The 21,753-nt window shown below is 40.6% G+C and overlaps 1 protein-coding gene across 7 annotated transcripts in view; it reads left to right on the top strand.

Moving 5' to 3' along the window:
* FAM107B (family with sequence similarity 107 member B) overlaps positions 1-10,399 on the top strand; it is a 234,029-nt gene extending 223,630 nt beyond the window's left edge. For all 7 annotated transcript variants that reach the window (XM_047865342.1, XM_047865344.1, XM_047865346.1 and 4 more), the window contains 2 exons: positions 6,252-6,402; positions 7,599-10,399. In XM_047865342.1, the coding sequence (XP_047721298.1) occupies positions 6,252-6,402; positions 7,599-7,715 (268 nt within the window). In that variant the 3' untranslated portion in view covers positions 7,716-10,399. The remainder of the gene's footprint in view (positions 1-6,251; positions 6,403-7,598) is intronic.
* Positions 10,400-21,753: the final 11,354 nt, after the last annotated feature.

Genomic DNA, 21,753 nt, shown 5'->3' with positions numbered 1-21,753 from the left:
TCTCTCTCTCTCTCTCTCTCTCTCTCTCAAAAATAAACAAACATTAAAAATAAATAAATTTAAAAAATAAATGTTCAGTTAGTCCCATCCATGTTCCACCTCCCATGTAGCATCTTCTGAAAATTCCCATTGCTTCTTCCCCCTTTTCTCTGAAGGGCTATGGCCTGGCTTTTGAAGTATATCAAGAGGGGGAAAAGAAACCGAAAAGGCAGGAAGGTGGGTTTCAAAATCCAATGCATGTATCTCATCCTATGTTTTCAGGTTTTTGAGGATAAGATCTTAGTTTGGTGGGGTCCTCACATTAGAAATACAGTTGGTTTGTGGAGTGAAAATGTCTCAAGCAGTTTCTTCTCTGATTCATCTTCTATCATATATACTTACTAGAGACTCTGGGGTTTTTATTTAGAAATAAAATTTCTAAATTTAGAAAATCAAGAAATTTTTGTGCCAAATGATAGGAAGTTTCAGATGGATAATATATATATTTGGTTAAAGGATAATTGTACTTGGTTTTTGGCTTGAATCATAATGAAAGTCTGCTTCCTTTTCTACAATTTGTAAAGGACCTTCCCATATTTTATCTTAACCAGTGATCTTTCCAGTAACCCAGTGTGTGTTATCTTGGGGTTACCCTAATTTGACATATAAATACAAGAAAACCCAGAGAATAAACATAGAATAAAAAGCAATTCATACAGATAAACCAAATAGAGTAATAGTATCACTCAGAAAAAAAAGTGGAGAAAAGAAAGGGAGACAGAAATGAGATCAACGCAAAGCAAGCATTCCATGGAGCCCTGTACCTTTGCTCTACTTAGGCATAAATTTGGCTCAAAACCCGGGAGCATTTGGTTCACAGAGTTTTTCAGGTTACATTTTAGAGATCATAAGATAAAAGCAGATTCACTGTTTAGGAAAACAAATACTCGTAGATACTCGTAAATACTCTGAAACCTACACCCTGTCAAGGATATAATTCTCCTCTACTTACCGTCTTTTGGACCTAGATCAGTTTTAGATTAAGAGTTTTTAAATTTTGATCTGGTTACAGTCTGCCATTAGGTCTGATTATGAAGACCTTTGGTCAGCTTCTCAGGTTCTTTGGTCAGCTTCTCAGTGGCTTAAAGGGCAGATTTCAAGAGGCATTATTTTTTGTAGTTGGCAGATTTCAAATTTTTTTTTTCAACGTTTTTATTTTATTTTTGGGACAGAGAGAGACAGAGCATGAACGGGGGAGGGGCAGAGAGAGAGGGAGACACAGAATCGGAAACAGGCTCCAGGCTCTGAGCCATCAGCCCAGAGCCTGACGCGGGGCTCGAACTCACGGACCGCGAGATCGTGACCTGGCTGAAGTCGGACGCTTAACCGACTGCGCCACCCAGGCGCCCCTGTAGTTGGCAGATTTCAAGAGAAATTACTTTTTGTAGTTGAAAGATGAGTGTTCGGGACACCTGGGTGGCTCAGTCGATTGAGCATCTGACTTCAGTCAGGTCATGATCTCACGGTTCATGAGTTTGAGCCCCACAGCAGTCTTGATGCTGTAAAATGTAGGGATTGAAGCGCAGAGCCCGCTTCAGATCCTCTGTCCCCCCATCCCTGCTCGCCTCTCTTTGCCCCCCCCCCCCCCCACTCCGGCTCTCTCTCTCAAACATAAAAATGTAAAAAAAAAAAAAAAAAGTGTTTGAGAGGTCTTAAAAATATAGGGATATTTCTTATATAACTTAGAGAGATTCTATCTTCTCTACAAAGTACTTTTGGCCACAGATACAGAATATCCAATCACCTAAACACATCTCTAAAATTGGTTCTTTGGCTTGTACCTTCCAGTCAGCAATTTCGTTTCCTGTGATTTTAGTTGTTCATTTTATATGCTCTGCTGGACAGATAGTTCCTCAGTAGATACTTGTTGCTGTACCACGTGGCAAAAAATATGGGAAGTTGAGTTAGGAGTATTTGCATTTAGAATCCATGCAGGTAGAAATGACTCAAGCCAAAAATGTAGATAAAGACAGGTCAAACCAGAAGATTCCAAGATTTAAAGATCAAGGACTTGAAATCCAAATGCAACCCTCCCCTTCCACCCTAAGAAAAAAATTAGGCCAGGAGATATTTGGCTGGGTGGGGAGGGGAGCTGTTCCGTTAGGGTTTGAGCCAGCCCTCACCTCTGGCTCCGTGCTCTCCCATGTGAGGAGAGAGGGAATTTCACCTTTATGGGTTTTATGTGTCTGGGGTGGGGGTGGAGTGAATGAATATAGACCCTTCCAGTCTGCCCCTTGATGTATTCAGTGGTTTATGTGAAATGTGAAATGTACCTTCAAAAGTTGTCTGTACATTTCATCGCGAGTGGTAGAAAGATAAATTGTTGGAGCCTCTCTCGGAGGGCAGTTTGGAAATATCCACTGAAACGTAAAATGTGCTGGTCAGCCAGCAGTTGCACTTTTTTGCATCTAGCCAACAGAAATAGTTCTATAAAAGGGCAGGTATACATGTATAAGGAAGTTCATTGCTGCATTGCTTTTAATAGGGAGCAATTGGAAACAACCTAAATGTTTGTCAGGGGAGTGGGGAAATGATGGCACTTCTGTACCATGACATCTTAGGCAGATGTTCAGAAGAATGAGGAGGAGGCCATAGAAAGTATGGAAGAGGACAGACCAAAGTGTTAGTTATCTGCGGGTGTAAGAATGGGAAAGGGTCCGTGGGGCAAGGACTCTACTCTGTACAATTCTAACCACATGGAATACAGTGTATGTGGTGCTCCCAAGATTTGTGTAACAGGGAGTTTAGGTGTGCTTTTACTTTTACATATATGGGTGTATATGTTACCTACCTTTTTTGTTTGTTTTGTTTTTGCAAAGAGCACATACGAATTTAAAAAACTGTCTTGGGTGCCCTCTGTCACATTATAGTCACAGGAACTAGACCCAGAAATAACTGTTGGTGTTGAGTGGTTCAAAGCCATCAGGACTTAAGCACCTGTCAATCATAGAGGAATTGAAAGTGCTTGTTAATTGTATCTGTCAGAAGTGATTAAAGAGAAATCAGCTGTTAGCATGCAAAGAATGACACTGTAGTCCATGAGATTTGGAGTGGCTTGTTTTTGTCTCTGGGCACCGTCTACAGGCTGATCCAGTTTTCAACTCAGAATCATATGGGCAGTGCTTGACTTTCCATTCAGCACAGAAAGTGAAGTGATCTTCTGTGATAAAATATTAACTAAATTTGCATGACTTTTTGACTGCTGTAAGTGCAGAACATTTATCAGATAAGCACCATTTCCCTGAGCTTTCTGTGGCTAAATATTTTATCTTACTGTCTCCATTGTGTAAAGTCTTTGACTAGAAAATGAATACTGGATGTTAGTTAAACCCATTCATAGGCTGCAGCAGAATGCCAGCTTAGTGTTCATACATCAAAGTTGTTGAGCATCCTTTGCATAATCCAGAAGAATTTAATAACCATTGAGGTTAGTTTTGCCAGTGAAATAAAGGGAAAGGAAAAGTTTTGAAATTTAAATTATGTAGATAGCTAAATTCTTAATCCTAAAATGTAAGTCCCTTAATTCTGTCTGTGGTATCCTACTGAAGCTTTTTAATAGTCATGGAACTGAGTGGGTCTTTACTCAGATTATTTACAAACAAATTTTCTTATGCTCAGGTGCCACTTACATTTATTGTGAGCAAAGTACCATAAGTAGTTTTTATTACATTTCATATTTAACTTCCAGAATAGTTCCTCGATACTTCTGTCGACACCGTAAGATCTTTTTTTTTTTTTTAATCTTTATTTTTAAATTTATTTATTTTGAGAGAGACAGAAATAGCGTGAGTCGGGTAGGGGCAGAGAGAGAGAGAGGGAGAGAGAGAACCCCAAGCAGGCTCCGCACTGTCAGCAAGGAGACTGATGAGGGGCTCAAATCCATGAAACCGTGAGACCATGACCTGCGCTGAAACCAACAGTCGGACGCTCAACCGACTGAGCACCCAGGTGCCCCCATCATAAGATCTTAGTAACTGCAAAACACACTAATTAAATCACAGAAGTAACTCATCTCCTTTCTTTTGTTTCTTCTTTTTTTTTTTTTTTTTTTGGCTGAATTTAATGTTTTTCATTCTTTTTTACTAAAAGTTCTGCTAATGAAAATTGGGAAAGTGAGGATACATGTTATTTTGACTATGCATCCTTTATCTGTAGTGATGGCATATACTGATCTTTACTCTGTAAACAACTTTGAAACATTTGTGATTAAAAAAATGGAGATAGGGGAGATGCCAGAATCTTAAAAAATTATAGTTAGATAAATGAAGAAGTGTGAAATTGAGGATTTGTTTACAGATGAAATAGTGTGAACTTGAAAGACATTGAGAGGAGTGTGTTGACGAGTTTCTTGCAGCCAGAGCCCACACTCGGGAAATTGTTATTTGATTTAACAGTTACTCAGATGACTCCCAGATGCTGAGACACATTGGTTGATTGAAATAGTTTAGAGAACCACCACCAAGGTAGACATTCCTGAATTACAGACTAGCAGTCACCATCAGCAGGACCAGAAGGTGCGTGGGAAGGTGCATGGGCCCATCTCAGTCCTGAGTTGATTCAGTAGGGCCCTTCCTGCTGCCCAGAAAAGCCTGGGTCACTGACAGGTCAAGTGTGCATGTGTGTGGGTGCGTGAGAGTGAATACGCCCACCATCACTTCCACCCTGTGCTGCCTGAAATTGATGATGTTCTTCCTGTTCTGTGGTTTGTTTCATTTTTATTTTAAATGCTCTTAGTAAATGTTAGTATCAAGTTGAGATTACTTGAGAGCTAGTGGAGACTTGCTAAAGAGAGAAGGAAGACAGGAGGAGATAGGCTGACTGAGCCAGCACCGTGGAAAGCCTGGACTGAAGAAATCTTAAGGAAATGGTAGAAAAATAGAAACCAGCAATGTCCTAGCTGACAGTTAAACATAGAAGTTCCACCTAAGGAAATGTCCTTGACTTACCCCAAACATTTTGGGTGCAGGGTTGCTAGGGAATGGTCTAAGTTTTGCTTTTGTTTCTCCCCATCTGCAAAGAAGGCAGCCTGATTTATCTCTTAGAAAAGTAAAATTTCCCTGAAGTCTGATTTCCGTGCATCATCAGTAGTAAACTACACATCTGAAGCAGTTCCACTGTATGGAGCACTAGGAGTCAAGGGATCAGAATTCTCTGCCCCCCCCAGCAGTGATGAAATCTTAGACGTGCCTTCTGGTATACAAGAGCCCTATGACAAATTTGAGAATTTTGGAAGAGGAGTCCAGGGCCATTTTGCTGTTTACATTTCTGTGCTAGCCTAACTCTAGGCAATATGTATGTGTTTGTGTGTGTGTGTGTGTGTGTGTGTGTGTGTGTGTGTGTGTATTTAGTATTTATTTTGAGAGAGAGAAAGAGCAGGTTAGTGACAGAGAGAGAGAGGGAGAGAGAATCCCAAGCAGACTCTGTGCTGTCAGCACAGAGCCCGACAGAGGGCTCAATCTCACGAACCATGAGATCGTGACCTGAGGTGAAACCAAGGGTCGGATGCGTAACCAACTGAGCCACGCAGGCACTCGATTCAAGGCTATATTTAGTATGTGGGATCGGGGGCTCCATCTTGGGAAGGTTTCCCTAAAACTTCAGGTGCAGGCACCTCATATTCTGGGTATCTCCATCCTCACCATCTCTATCTATCTCCATCATCTCTGTTCTCCTCTGTTATCTCCATCCCCATCATCTCCATCTCTGTGTTCTCCATCTCCACCTTCCTCATCTTGTGTCATCCCTGTCCTCCTCTTCTCTGTCATCTCCATCTTCTCCATCACTGTCTTCTCCACCATCTTCATCTCCATCTTCTCCGTCTCCATCAGCATCATAAGCGATCATAATACCCATTGAATGAGCCCGCTATTCCGACCTTCCCCCCTCCAAACCATCCTCACTACCCTTTACATAGCCTAGTATCTGGCACACAGTAGGTGCTCAGTCCATTTTTATTGAATGAATGCATTTTGCGTACTCTTGGAAGTTGTTCTTGTCTTTCTTCCATGCTCGTGAATTTCTGACACGACCCGTGCTGCTAGCTGCTAGTAGGCATCATAGTGATGCTGCCAATTCAGTAGACCCCTTTTCTGTGGCTGACGCCATAAATTTCTGTTGATGAAGGATGTGCCCATTAGATTAAAACTTTCTTTTGTTTTTGTTTTTAAGATTAAGACTTTCTAATTTTGTTATTTATTTACTTATTTATGCAGGGGTCTTGCCCCTCAGAATAAGCCAGAACTGCAAAAGGTGATGGAAAAGAGAAAACGAGATCAAGTAATAAAGCAGAAAGAAGAAGAAGCACAAAAGAAGAAATCTGACTTGGAAATAGAACTATTAAAACGGCAGCAGAAGCTGGAGCAGGTGAGAGTGAGATGAAAGTTGTCTTTTTCCTTTATTCAGATCCATCTGACATTCAGTATCATGTGAGTTTAAGGTGTACTGCGTGCTGACTTGGTGCTTTTATATTGCGGTGTGTTTGCCACTGAAGTGTTAGCTAGCGCCTGTCACATCACGTAATTATCATTTCGGCGTTGGGAACTAAAGGTCTAGTCACTTAGCATGTTTCTCAACGTTTATTTATTTTTGGGACAGAGAGAGACAGAGCATGAACGGGGGAGGGGCAGAGAGAGAGGGAGACACAGAATCGGAAACAGGCTCCAGGCTCTGAGCCATCAGCCCAGAGCCCGACGCGGGGCCCGAACTCACGGACCGCGAGATCGTGACCTGGCTGAAGTCGGACGCTTAACCGACTGCGCCACCCAGGCGCCCCACTTAGCATGTTTCTGTTCATAGTGTACTTTTGTTTGTTTATGTTCATAGTGTAGTTTTGGTGGCTGTAATTACTGTGCTGTGCTGTGTATTACTTCTCTACTGGTTGCAAGTTCCTACCCTTAACCAACATCTCTCCCGTTTCCCCAGCCCCTGCTAGCCGCCATTTTACTCTCTGCGTTTACAGTTTTGGTTTCTCTAGATTGCACAAATAAGGGAGATCATGCAGTATATGACTTTCTCTGGTTGACTCCTCTCAAAAGTTATCTCTTCTGTCCTGAGAAATAAGAATGTTGGAACAAGCAAAATTTGCCAGACATGTCAGATGTAAATGCTGATTTCACAAAAGGAAACTGTGAGACAGAATGTCAGCTAATGGGCTACATAAAATACATTCAAATGAAGTAAAGACAAGGATTCAGGAGGCAAAGCCCAAACTGGGGAATATCACTGAACTCACAGCAGAGCACTGGGGAACTCAAGCAATTGAGTGAGATTCAGCCTCACCAACCAACTGCACATTGGTCTCGGGATCCTGTTTCCGTAGCCTTGATTTTTGGGTTTTTGGTTTTGGTTTTGCTGGTAGTACCACCCGGGGGGGCTGCTGCTCCCTCACAGGACGACCCCAGGGCCTGCACGTGTCCGTACATACATACACCTAAGGTGGAGACTGGGAGAGAATTTCCTGCACTGGGAAATGAAGGTGTTAGGGACTTTGGAAAGAGGAGTGGTGTTTCGAAAAGCCTCTCATTTTGTAAATAATTTTCCTGTTTCTGAATTTCATTTAGCACGAACTTGAGAAGCAGAAATTGCAAGAAGAACAAGAAAACACCCCAGAGTTTGTGAAGGTTAAAGGCAATCTCAGGAGAACAGGCCAAGAAGTGGCCCAAGCGCAGGAGTCGTAGGCCTGGGCCACAGAGACCGCACGCCCAGCACACCACACGGGGAGGCCGTGTGCAGGTGTCTCCGCAGCACTTAAGCTCAGGGCAGAAGCCCCTGGAGAGAACCCCAGCCAGCAGAGAATTGTTACTTTAAAAAGGATTTGGTTTTGGTTTTCCTACAATCTGGGTGGATAAATGACCTGTGACAGTTGATTTCTATTCGCCAAATGAAGGACGTTGACCAGCACTTAAGTTGGGATAAGTGAACCTGTGTTCAAAGACTTAAAAAAAACAAAAACAAAACCACAACAGCAAAAAAGAAAGAGGACACTGGAATAAATTCTTCAGAATTGCACTACTTGGTTTTTCTTTCAGTCCAGGTTTAGTGGGGCAGAGAGCCTTTCTCCTTCTAAAATCTAAAACAAAAAAACAAAACGTGTTTTGTTTTTTCCTTTAGGTATCTGCTAGATAATTTAGATCACATAGAAAGGCATTGATCTGTTACATCTTATATTTGTAAATTCTCTGTTGAGAATCCAGAATTGTCTTGTGTAGTCCTACTGTCACCCGTGTTAGGTTGACACCTGAGAATGTTGATGTTAATGTTGAGCACAGCTGTTACCTTTGTTGGCATTAAGATTCAGAAATAGGGTGAGAAGGTTAAAAAACATGGAAACAAAAATACCTAAAAATACGCAAACAAGTTACATGTAAAACATACGGAAACAAAAAACACATAAAGGTCCGTCTTGATCTTATTTTAATTGCTTTTGGTTCTCTGATACTAGAATGCTCCATAGTGACAGTCCAGTTCAGAGAAGGCACATTGTATAAATCCAATTCTTGCTTTGATAACTATTAGGATCTTGTTTTGTTTTGTGTTTGAATTTCTTGCCGAGCCTAGTCCCTTTATATGAAACAATCCTTCCGCTCCTTTGGAGTATAAAAACTAGTTCCATATAACCCAACTTCAGTGTCAAACGTAGAGGGTCCAAATCTTTGAGAACAGTGTGGGGGAAGCTCCCATCGGGAGCCAGGCAAGGAGGACTTGTCTGGGTATTCTAATGTGAAACAAACGTAGATCGGTCTCCAGGAGGCCTAGGTGGAAGGTTGATAGCATCTGTACATTTTGGATATCATTAGAATTCCCAGTTTTGGAAATTTCGGATCAAGGATCACATACTGCTTTGCCTTGTTTCCCCCCCCTCCCCCCCCCCCCCCCGGTGAAGAAAGACTCTTTCGCTGCTCTGTCAGCGGTGATGACCACTGTATGCACCTCAGGAAACGCTGAGGTGAAGGGAGAGGCCGCCCAGCTTCCGCACACCAGCTAGCTTGCTATCGTAAGTGAGTCCCAGGCGGACAACAGCGAAATCCTTACGCAAAGTACGTTTTATTACCGCTGGTACATTTTACTGGGGGTGGTCTGGAAGAATTCATGTGGATTCAGTATGTTCTCCATCCAGGCGATTCAGCCAGTAATTTCTACATTGCAGAGTCCTCTCCTTTAAAGGCTCATAGAAAACTGGATCCTGAGCTTTTAATCCTAATAAGCATAGTAGAAATCAGCTTTCTGTGGGAATGCTTTAGTTTTCATAGTTGACAGGCTCATACTCAGTCCTCATGTGAACAAGATGAAGGTAAACACAGAGACAGCACATACTGCCAGTTAGAGGACATGTCGACCACACCCTCAGTGGGTGATTTCTCACCAGTGGGTATTATTTGAACGAAACATGAGATGCTGAAGATGAAATGTTGCTCTGTAATAGTCTACTTTTGAAGGATGGAATGGTAACTTTTTTTTTCCATCCTCCTCCTTTTTGAGAGAAGAAGGTATGTCACGTGATCCTCTTGAAGGTACATTTCTGATTGCACGCTGACTGGAGTGCTGTCTTTGTATATATGGACTAATGATGAGATTTGCAGGATGAAGATTCAGGACTAGCTCATAGCCTTTCACCTAACTGGATGCTGGATCTTAAGTCCTGCGTCTCTGAAGTAATTCTGCCACTCGATAGAATTCTCAAGGGTCCCTGACAGACTCCTTCAGAAGGACCGATTCTGTTCCTAGAACTTACCTAGAATTCGTTCTTCACTGGCAAGAAAAAGGACAAAAGCATCTCCCTCCCAGTCTCACTCACCAGTCTGCACAGTTACGTGTAGCGAGTAGTACACGGTCTGGCCAGAAGACTTGTAAATAGCGTGAGGTGATGTCTTACGACCAAACAGTGGGATGTACAGGTCGAGAAGCTCCCTGAAGCCGTCAGCTCAGCTCAGCTCACAAGCCCGAGTTTAAAAGGGTGCCAGTCTCCCCTCCACACGTTAATACTGTGCGGCCCAAACCCCTAGGACTCCTGAACATCCGGGCAGTTTTGTGCTTTGAGCCACTTTTTGACAGAAATGGCTCCATTTTTCCACTCTGTGGTTTTCTTAAAATAGTTCAGTGTTTTATAGTCTCCTGGTAGTAAAGGAGTGTTGCTTTCTAAGCTGCAACAGTTGACTTTATTCTTCTACTCTGAGAAATCTTGACTTGTTTGAGTGTATATAATATATATAAAGGGAGCCTTAATGGATTTGTTTTCATAATTTAATATTTTTTGTATTTGCTCTTGTATAATTGTTTTTAATGGAAAGTATTACAGAACTGAGGGTGGAATTCTTAGAACCAAAGTTATTCTTAATAAAAATCACCACGCGCTTGGACCACGCAGCTGTGTTTGTCTGATCTGTTGGAGGTGGATATCTGGAACCGAAGGGGGGGTTGCTGTGTTCACCTTCAGTAGAAGGTGGTTTTAGGTCTTCCTTTGGTGACTGTCCTCTTTGACACCCCCCCCCCGCCCCCCGCCGCCCCCATCAGTTATGTCCTCTGTCTTGCTTCAGTCAGGCTGACAATTCGTTGTGTCAAACAAATTCATGGTAAGGGATCATGCTACTTTTTGTATAAAATATGTGGTATTTTAGCAGCAGCTCGCTGTCCGTCAGGTCAAAGTATTCTGAATTCTAAGTAGCCTGGTAGAACAGTGGGAGGTGTATTTTGGCAAGGGCCAGTTTTTAATGCCATGAGCTAGTACATATAACCTATCTGAGATGTGACCATGAAATTATTCCGCTTATTTATCTAGGTTAATGTTACCCTCCAAAAGTGACTTCGGGAAACTGTACGCTTGATTATACTGCACTATTAGTTAAAATAGTTTGGAGATTCCAGTCTCTCTGTGCCTTTTTTTTTTTTCCAGCCCCGAGTTATTACTCAGTTTGATTACCCAGCTGTATTAGACTCTATTTGAAAATGAAATGTACTCAGGGCAGTGAAGATTTTCTACATCCAGGGGTAAACCATGAGTTCTAAAGGGCAGTGCAGAAGATGGGTTACAAACACGACTGGAGCTACGGCTGCATTCTTGGAATAACCAGGCAGTTTCCCAAGGGGGCAGTTTTGAGGCCATTAACTCCATTTCATCGAACCACTCTACGCTTGCTTGTTTCTTCGAGTAAATAGTAATAGATGTGAAAAAAGCAGAGGGCAATTAAAGTGTTTGAGAACGTTTAAAATGCTAATTGCAGCTAAAAAGTATTGGAATACAACTACCAGGCTTACATTTACTGGTATAAGGAGAAATGAAGTGTTTTCTCTCTAAGGTCTTGGGTAAATAACATCTTTCTGAGGTAGCCTCACATTTACAGTTTCTCACTTTTTTTTGTTTCTTCTCTTGAGAAGATGCAGTCTGATTATCAGTTGAGATGTTTTGAATGTCTTCCTACTTGTTCCTAGGTCTCCTAGCAAGATGGTAATCGTCAACCAGAGTCTGGGAAAAAGGACGCTTGGTTATTTATCGAGACGATGTTGATTGCTGCTGAGTGGTGGTGTTCCCAGGCCTCTAAGGGTTAGGGCACATATTTGTGTGTGTCAGTGTGAATGTGTATTTACACATTTGTATTGATTTTATTTTTACATCTATGGTGATCAAAAATTACGAGTTCACATTGATAGTCTCAAATGTAACCCAGTAGTACATGCTGGCTTTTCCATTTCCATACTTGTTGCTTCTTTCTCTAGCAGTGAAAGCCTTCTCCATGTACCTACTTATTTTCATAGCCCCCCCATATGTCTCCCACCTCCTGCCTTCGCTTGGCCACCATCCCCACTCTGGCCCTGCTTAGTGGCTTTGTGACTCGATTTTTTTTTTTTTAAACTTTTCATTTGTTTATTTATTTATTTTAAGAGAGAGCATTATTTTGGGAGGGGCAGAGAAGGGGAGAGAGAGAGAACCCCAAGCAGGCTCCATGCTGTCAGTGCAGAGCGTGACTCGGGGCTTGATCACCCGAGTGATTGGGGCTTGGGCCACCCAGGTGCCCCATTGGACATTTAAGCATGTATTGTAAATATAAACTAATTAAATTGTCTAAAACCTCTTAAAGTGTGATTACAGGTTTAGTATGCCTAATTATTTTGAAACCTTCAAGCTCTTGAAACAGGATGTGAACCATGCTTGATGTATCAAGGGTTTTTGGAGAAACAGAGCCAAGAGGAAATACCAAAGATTTAGTGGAAGATCTGATTGGTTGACTGATTGGCAGACAGGCAGACAGACAGACTTATGAGGAATTAGCTCACACAGTTGTGGAAGCTGAGAAGTTCCCCCATCTGCTGTCTGCAACCTGGAGACCCAGGAGAGCCAGTGGTGTGAGAAACTTGGGTTTTGAAGGCCTGATGACCAGGGGGAGCCGATGGATGATGTGACTCCTAGTCTGAGAGCAGGAGAAGACTGATGTCCCAGCTCAGAAGTCAGGCAGAGAGAGAAAGGGAGTGAAACCTCCCTTCCCCTTTTCTTCTGTTCTGCCAGGACCTCAGTGCCCTCAGCGGATTGGACGAGGTCCCCTGCCCTGGGGAGGGCAGCCTGCTGAGCCCACTGACCCAAATGCCACTCTCTTCTGGAAACACTCTCATGGACAAACCCAGAAATAATGTTCAATCTGGGTGCCCTGTGGCCCAGTCGAGTTGGCACGCAAAATTGACCATCACACTTGAGTACAGTGATTAACACATTATTAAAAATAACTCCCATATTTCACAAATCAATTTGTGAGCTTTATGTCGAAAACTATTTACTTTGGAAATACTTTCCTACTATTAGGGCTGTATTTATTTTCATATCCTCCTAGGGAATTCAGTCCTATCTCACTATATTTCCTGGGCTTTTAATAATCTTACACACAGCCTAGGAGAACAGGAATTCCTCAGACTGACTGAGAGCGCCATCTAAGGACATGGAGCCTGGCTGCATAGTCCAAGCCAACTAAACCACGAGCCCCAGGCCTTGCGTTAAGTCTTTTTATAATTCTTACTTCCTTTGTCATGGGATTTTTAAATATCTTACCATGTATGTTACTTTAATTTTTTGGAATTTGATGTCTTTCCCAGAAACGAAGTTTGTTTATTGATGGATTGATTGCACGAGTAGGGGAGAGGGACAGAGGGGGAGAGAGAGTATCGCAAGCCAGCTTCACACCCATCATAGAGCCCAACGTGGAGCTCCATCCCACAACCGTGAGATCATGACCTGAGCCGAAATCAAGAGTCGGATGCGTAACCGACTGAGCCACCCAGGTGTCCCACCAGAAACGAAGTATTCTTTAATTTTGCATGGCCAGCATTGCCTAATTCATCCTGCTTGTATGAGACATTGATCTTGTCCATTAACATTATTGAAATTCAGATATGCCTTATCAATATCTTGTAGGATCCGTGGGATATATTGAGGTTAATTAGTAGGATCATGTTGAGATTTTGTCTATAAAGAATCATCAAGTCTGTGGTGAATTCTTTGAGACATCTGACTATTATCTTGGGCATACTGTTATATCCATGTAAATTTGTGACTCTCTGATCAGTGACTCCTTTTCTTCTTGGTTATTATATGTGACATATGACCACTGATGATGATCAGTCTTAACTTATTGTACTGCTTTTTCTAGTTTCTTAATCTTTCAGATTTCCTATATTTATTCTTTACTGTATGCATAGCTAGAAATAAGCACATGCCCATGCTTTATGAAAATATATATTCTTAAAACAAAATACTCTCATTGGGGATGTGGAGAAATAGTTACTGTTATATAGACACCTTTGGTGGGAGTGCAAATTGGTAAAGCCAGCTTTAAAACACACATGTCTTCACATCCTCTAGAAGATAAAAAGATAGGTGTTGACTAGGATACTGGTGAGAATATAACATGGTGCAGCCACTTTGGAAAAGTCCAGGAGTTTCATAGAATGTCAAACATAGATCTATCATGACTCCACAGTTCTCCTAAGTATACCACCAGAGAAACAAAAACATACATCTGTGGGTGCAAAGTCTTGCACGCAGATGTTCACGGCAACGTGATTCATAGTGGCTAAAAAGTGGAAACGTCCAAAATGTCTATCAGCCGGTGAGTGGATAGGCAAATTGGTATATCCCAATGGTGAGATATTATTGAGCAATGAAAAGGAATGAAGTATTGATACATGGATAAAGTACCACATGGATAAACCTCAAAAAAAAGCAAGCTAAGTGAAAAAAGGCAAACACCAAGGACCACACAGTGTGTGGTTACATGTATATGCCGTGTCCAGAGTAGATACAGGAAGTGCTGTAGTGGTTGCCTAGGGCAGGGGATGGGCATGATGGGAATGGGGCTGCAAATGGGCATAAAGTTTCTTTTTGGGGGTGAAGGAAATGATTTAAAATAAAATTGTGATGGTTGCATAACTCTTTAAATATACTAATAATCATATTAACATAAATATTCTAATACCCACCCCAAACTTTTAGGGTATGTAAGTAATCCATCAATAAAACTTTTAAAAACACACATATCCTGTGACACACAATTACATTTCTAGGAATTTGGCCTTCAGGAATATTCATGTGCACAAGGGTGGTTGGCCATCTGCAGCAATTCTCAGGAAAACAACCCAACTATATAGTTGTAGCTTACTAGATTAAGTATAATACTTCCCTATTTGTGCCTATGGACTATTATTATATTGTTGTACATATATGGAAATAAGACTTTGAAGCTATCCTGTTATATAAAAAAAAGCAAGCTGTAGAACAACACATAGTATAATTTCATTTACATGAAAATATTAACATGTTTAATATATATATATAGCAATATGCCCATATATATATATACATATACACATATATATATATATATACATATATATATATATATATATATATATGAATGCTTACAACTAGGACTGGAAGTTTATCGATCATGTCAACAATGGGACAGGGAAGGCAACTGGAATCGGAAGTAAAAGGGGGCATCCATGTTTCACCTGTATATTTTTATATTCAATAATTTTTATACAATAAGAATGTGTTCTTGAATCGCTAGTATTTAAAAGGGCATAAGAAGCAAAGAGTTGGAAAATATGTCTACTTCATACAAAATTATCTCGTAAAATTTAAATGCGATTCATTTCATGATTATTTGCATGGAGAGCGTATGTATGGTGAGAGATTACAACAGAATGATTTCAGTGTTCCAAAATAGCAGAGTAAAAGTGAATCCGTTTTAAGAAACTGTCAAGAATCCAATTATTTTAAGCACACAGGCCTATAATTGATGTAGAGGCAAAGAGAAAAAGAGTCCAGTGAAGGAAGAAAGAGAAGTGTAGGCTCCAGAATGGCAATGAGGAAGGTTTCAGCTCTATGTCGACCCCCAGTGATGGAACAGAGACCTGAGCCGTGGCTCCTTGTAAGGGATCCACCTGCAGGCTTCACCATGAAAACAACTTTGCCCTTTAAAATATTTGCCCTGCCACTGGAGTTTTAAGGTACTGTGGTTATAGGATTAACTACATTTTTCCTCCTGTTCTTTTTATTGGCCAAGGCCAAGGTGCTTGGGAACGTGAGGAAACGCAGTTCACTAATGAGCTTTTAAGGCGCCCTGTGCGTACAGGACCTTCCTGGCCCCTATTCTCTCTTGGATGATGGTGAAACTTCTGTTCACCTCCTCCCTTGACTCCAAATGGGGCCTCCATCATATTGCTAAGAATACTTCCATGTCTCTTTCTGCTCCTGAATAATGCTCAAGATTTAAGCTTGGAAGAGGAGCTAGCCAAGGACTGAGGAATGGTGACTCTTGGCCTTTGATGGAGGCCTGGAAGAAGCTGGGCTAGAGGTGGGCTGAGGATGGAAGGCACCACAGAGAACACAGGTGGCAGCTGTTCCGACTTCGCCATCGAAACTGGAGGTGCACTCCCCTGGGTACCTCCTTGGGCATTTGTAGATGGTTATGTATTCATTCTAGAGATTCCAGGGGAATGACTACACCTGTGTCAGGCAGGTGCCAACAAGGAGGGAAGAAGCATGATTAAAACATCACATAACCAGGCGGCCAGAACGTTACACAAGGAACCGGGAACCAGAATCAGGCTTCATAGGGAGCCTCTCTGGAGCTAAGAGCCACACCAGGACCTTAACACGGAGAATATTCACTGTGTAAACTCAAATGAGCAAAGATGATTTTCTGGCTACTATAAATTGGCTTCAGGGTGATGAGTTGGTGCCTTTGTTATCCAGAGATGGTTGTTTTCTGTGTGTGCTCTTTCTTTACATTCCCCTTTCCTTCCTTAATGATTTCAGTGTTTCCTAAAGATAAGCAGCCAGATCAACCAACTAAAATTACTTACCGAATATGTTTAGGAAATATCTTGCTGGGAGGTGATCCCAGCTCTTGAGGGGTTTATAATCTTGTTCAGAGATAAGGCATTGCATAAGACGTAATAAATAATAACAAGCATTAAATAAAATGCCACATCAACACCTACAAGGTAAGAACCATAGGAGCAAATTAAGAAAATATATACACTAAGTCAGATGGTTTTATTGCTGTGTAGATGGTCACATAAATGTTCTCTGAGGGAGGCAGTGGAAATGATCAGTTCAGATAATGGGTTTTTTTTTTAATTTTTGGTTTTTTTAAAATTTATTTTTGAGATAGAGAGTATGAGTAGGGGAGAGGCAGAGAGTGAAGGAGACACAGAATCTGAAGCAGATTCCAGGCTCTGAGCTGTCTGCACAGAGCCCGACTTGCTCCAACCCACAAACCACAAGATCATGACCTGAACTGAACCCGGAGGATTAACCGACTGTGCCACCCAGGTGCCCCAGTTCAGATAATGTTTTAAATTAAATGTGAATCTTCTTTATCCTTGATCTTCCTTTCTGCTTCACAGACATTTCTTCCAAAAATAAGACCAGACAGTTTGAAACCTCTGTTTCTTGTGAGTACCAGCAGCGGGAGGGAGATTGTGGAGGGGGGTCATGGCGATCAGCCCATAGTCTCCCCAGTGACAGTAGTATTGCCAGGTAACATCTTTCCTTGTTTCTTTCATTCTTTTTTAAAATTTAATTAATTTTTTTTAAAATTTACATCCAAGTTAGCATATAGTGCAACAATGATTTCAGGAGTAGATTCCTTAATGCCCTTTACCCATTTAGCCCCTCCTCCCTCCCACAACCCCTCCAGTAACCCTCTGTTCTCCAATTTAAGAGTCTCTTATGTTTTGTCTCTCTCCCTGTTTTTATATTATTTTTGTTTCCCTTCCCTTGTGTTCATCTGTTCTGTGTCTTAAAGTTCTCATATGAGTGTGAAGCCATATGATATTTGTCTTTCTCTAATTTCGCTTAGCATGATAGCCTCCAGTTCCATCCATGTAGTTGCAAATGGCAAGATTTCATTCTTTTTGATTGATGAGTAATACTCTATTGTATGTATGTACACACACACACACACACACACACACACACACACACACACGTATACACCACATATTCTTTATCCATTCATCTGTCGATGGACATTTGGGCTCTTTCCATACTTTGGCTATTGTTGATAGTGCTGTTGTAAACACTGGGGTGCATGTGCTCCTTTGAAAACAGCATTGGATATTCATTTCTGCTTTGTCAAAGATTAGTTGGCCATACGTTCTGTGGGTCCGTTTCTGGGTTCTCTATTCTGTTCCATTGATCTGAGTGTCTGTTTCTGTGCCAGTGCCATACTGTCTTGATGATTACAGCTTTGTAATACAGCTTGAAGTCCGGGATTGTGATGCCTCCTGCCTTGTTTTTTTTTTTGAAGATTGCTTTGCTTTGGCTATTCGGGGTCATTTATGGTTCCATACACATTTTAGGATTGTTTGTTCTAGCTATGTGAAGAATGCTGGTGTGATTTTGATAGGGATGGCATTGAATATGTAGATTGCTTTGGGTAGTATTGACATTTTAACAATATTTGTTCTTCTTAGGAGCATGGAATATTTTTCCATTTTTTCGTGTCTTCCATTTCTTTCATAAGCTTTCTATAGTTTTCAGTGTATAGATTTTTCACCTCTTTGGTTAGATTTATTCCTAGGTATTTTATGGGTTTTGGTGCAATTATAAATGGGATTGATTCCTTGATTTCTATTTCTGTTGTTTCATTGATGGTGTATAGGAATGCAACAGATGTATTTGCATTGATATCATATCCTGCAACTTTGCTGAATTAATGAATCAGTTTTAGAAGTTTTTTGGTGGAATCCTTTGGGTTTTTCATATTGAGTATCATGTCATCTGCAAGGAGTGAAAGTTTGACCTCCTCCTGGCCGATTTGGATGCCTTTTATTTCTTCGTGTTGTTTGATTGCTGAGGCTAAGACTTCCAATACTGTGTTGAATAACAGTGGGAAGAGTGGACATCCCTGTCTTCTTCCTGGCCTTAGGGGGAAAGCTCTCAGTTTTTCCCCATTGAGGATGATATTAGTGTTGGGTCGTTCATATATGGCTTTTATGATCTTGAGGTATGATCCTTCCATCCCTACTCTCTTGAGGGTTTTTATCAAGAAAGGATGCTGTATTTTGTCAAATGCTTTCTCTGAATCTATTGAGAGGATCATGTGGTTCTTGTCCTTTCTTTTATTAATGTGATGAATCACCTTGATTGTTTTGTAGATATTGAACCAGCCCTGCATCCCAGGTATAAACCCCACTTGGTCATGGTGAATAATTTTTTTAATGTATTGTTGAATCTGGTTTGCTAGTATTTTGTTGAGGATTTTTACATCCTTGTTCATCAGGAAAGGTGGTCTATAGTTCTCCTTTTTAGTAGGGTCTTTGTCTGGTTTTGGAATCAAGGTAATGCTGACCTCATAGAAAGAGTTTGGAAGTTTTCCTTCCATTTCTATTTTTTGGAACAGCTTCAAGACAATAGGTGTTAACTCTTCTTGAAATGTTTGGTAGAATTCCCCTGGAAAGCCATCTGGCCCTGGACTCTTGTTTTTTGGGAGATTTTTGATTACTAATTCGATTTCTTTACTGGTTTTGGGTCTGTTCAAATTTTCCATTTGTTCCTGTTTCACTTTTGGTAGTTTATATGTTTCTAGGAATGTGTCCATTTCTTCCAGATTGCCCATTTTATTGGCGTATAATTGCTCATAATATTCTCTTATTGTTGTTTGTATTTCTGCAGTGCTGGTTGTGCTCTCTCCTCTTTCATTCTTGATTTTATTTATTTGGGTCCTTTGCTTTTTCTTTTTGATCAAACTGGCTATGGTTTATCAATTTTGTTAATTCTTTCAAAGAACCAGCTTCTGGTTTCATTGATCTGTTCTACTGTTTTTTTGTGGGGGTTTGTTTGTTTGTTTGTTTTTGGTTTCTACCGCATTAGTTTCTGCTCTAATCTATATTATTTCCTGTCTTCTGCTGGTTTTAGGTTATATTTGCTGTTCTTTTTCCAGCTCTTTAAGGTATAAGGTTAGGTTGTGTATCAGAGACCTTTCTTCCTTCTTTAGGAAGGCCTGGATTGCTATATACTTTCCTCTTATGACCACCTCTGCTGTGTCCCAGAGGTTTTGGGCTGTGGTGTTATCATTTTCATTGACTTCCATGTACTTTCCAATTTCCTCTTTAACTTCTTGGTTAGCCCATTCATTCTTTACTAGGATGTTCTTTAGTCTCCAAGTATTTGTTACCTTTCTCAATTTTTTCTTGTGGTTGATTTCGAGTTTCATAGTGTTGTGGTCTGAAAATATGCTCAGTACGATATTGATCTTTTTGTACTTATTGAGGGCTGATTTGTGTCCTAGTATGTGGTCTATTCTGGAGAACGTTCCATGTGCACTGGAAAAGAATGTATATTCTGCTGCTTTAGGATGAAATGTTCATCCGGTCCAGTGTGTCATTCAAACGCATTGTTTCCTAGTTGATTTTCTGATTAGATGATCTGTCCATTGTTGTAAGTGGAGTGTTGAAGTAACCTACTATTATGGTATTATTATCAGTGGGTCTCTTTATGTTTGTGATTGATTTATATACTTGGGTGCTGCCACATTTGGCACATAAATGTTTACAATTGTTAGGTCTTCTTGGTGGATAGACCCCTTAATTATGATATAATGCCCTTCTTCATCTCTTGTTACAGTCTTTAAAGTCTAGATTGTCTGATAGAAGTATGGCTACTCTGGCTTTCTTTTGTCAACAATTAGCATGATAGATGGTTCTCCATCCCCTTACTTTGAATCTGAAGGTGTCTTTAGGTCTAAAGTGGGTCTCCTGCAAACAGCATATAGATGGATCTTGTTTTCTTATCCATTCTCTTACCCTATGTCTTTTGATTGGAGCATTTAGTCCATTGACATTTAGAGTGAGTACTGAAAGATATGTATTGCCATTATGTTGCTTGTAGAGTTAGAGTTTCTGGTGGTGTTCTCTGGTCCTTTCTAGTCTTTGTTGCTTTTGGCATCCATCTATCTATCTATCTATGTATCTATTTATTTATTTATTTATTCATCTTTTCCTCCCTCAAAGAGTACCCCTTAAAATTTCTTGCAGGGCTGGTTTAGTGGTTAAGAACTCCTTTAATTTTTGTTTGCCTGGGAAACTTTTAATCTCTCCTTCTATTTTGAATGACAGCTTTGCTGGATAAAGCATTCTTGGCTGCATATTTTTCTGATTCAGCACACTGAATATATCTCACCACTCCTTTCTGGCCTGCCAAGTTTCTGTGGATAGGTCTGCTGTGAACCTGATCTGTCTTCCCTTGTAGGTTAAGGACTTTTTCTCCCTTGCTGCTTTCATGATTCTTTCCTTGCCTGAGTATTTTGTGAATTTGACTATGACATGCCTTGTTGATGGTCGGTTTTTGTTGAATCTAATGGGGGTCCTCTGTGCTTCCTGGATTTTGATGCCTGTGTCTTTCCCCAGGTTAGGAAAGTTTTCTGCTATGATTTGCTTACACAACCCTTCTACCCCTATTTCTCTCTCTCTTCCTGTTCTGGGACCTCTATGATTCTGATGTTGTTCCTTTTAATCAGTCACTGATTTCTCTAATTCTTAAATAATGCTCTTTTGCCCTAGACTCCCTCTTTTTTTCTGCTTCATTATTCTCTGTAAGTCTGTCCTCTATATCGCTGATTCTCTGTTATGCCTCATCCATCCTTGCCACCACGGGATCCATCCGTGATTACAGCTCAGTTATAGCATTTTTTATTTCATCCTGACTACCTTTTACTTCTTTTATCTCCTCAGAAAGGTATTCTGATCTATTTTCGACTCCAGCTAGTATTCTTATTGTGATTCTAAATTCTCGTTCAGACATCTTGCTTGTATCTGTGTCAGTTAAGTCCCTGGCTGTCGTTTCTTCCTGCTTTTTCTTTTGGGGTAAATTCCTTTGTTTCATCATTTTGAGGGGAGAGGAAGAATCAATGAGGTAAAAAAAAATTAAAATTAAAAAAGTCAAAATTAAAATTAAAAAATTAAAAACACACACACACATACATACACAAATCAAATAAATGATGCTAGATCCTAGGTGTGTTTTGGTGGTGTTGAAAGGGGTTTGTTAGAGAAAAAAGGGGGGGGGGAAGGAAATCGTTTGAAAATGTGAAAAAATGAATACACTGAAATACAATAATATGAAACGATGGAAGTAAAATAGAATTTGAAAATTTTACAAAAAAGTAAAAAATATAGTAGAAAAAAATTAACGACAAATATTTTTAATAAAAATTGAAAATAAAA

This window comes from Prionailurus viverrinus, chromosome B4, assembly GCF_022837055.1.
Source record: "Prionailurus viverrinus isolate Anna chromosome B4, UM_Priviv_1.0, whole genome shotgun sequence".
Lineage (NCBI taxonomy): Eukaryota > Metazoa > Chordata > Mammalia > Carnivora > Felidae > Prionailurus > Prionailurus viverrinus.
This window is presented reverse-complemented; position numbering and strand designations above follow the sequence as displayed.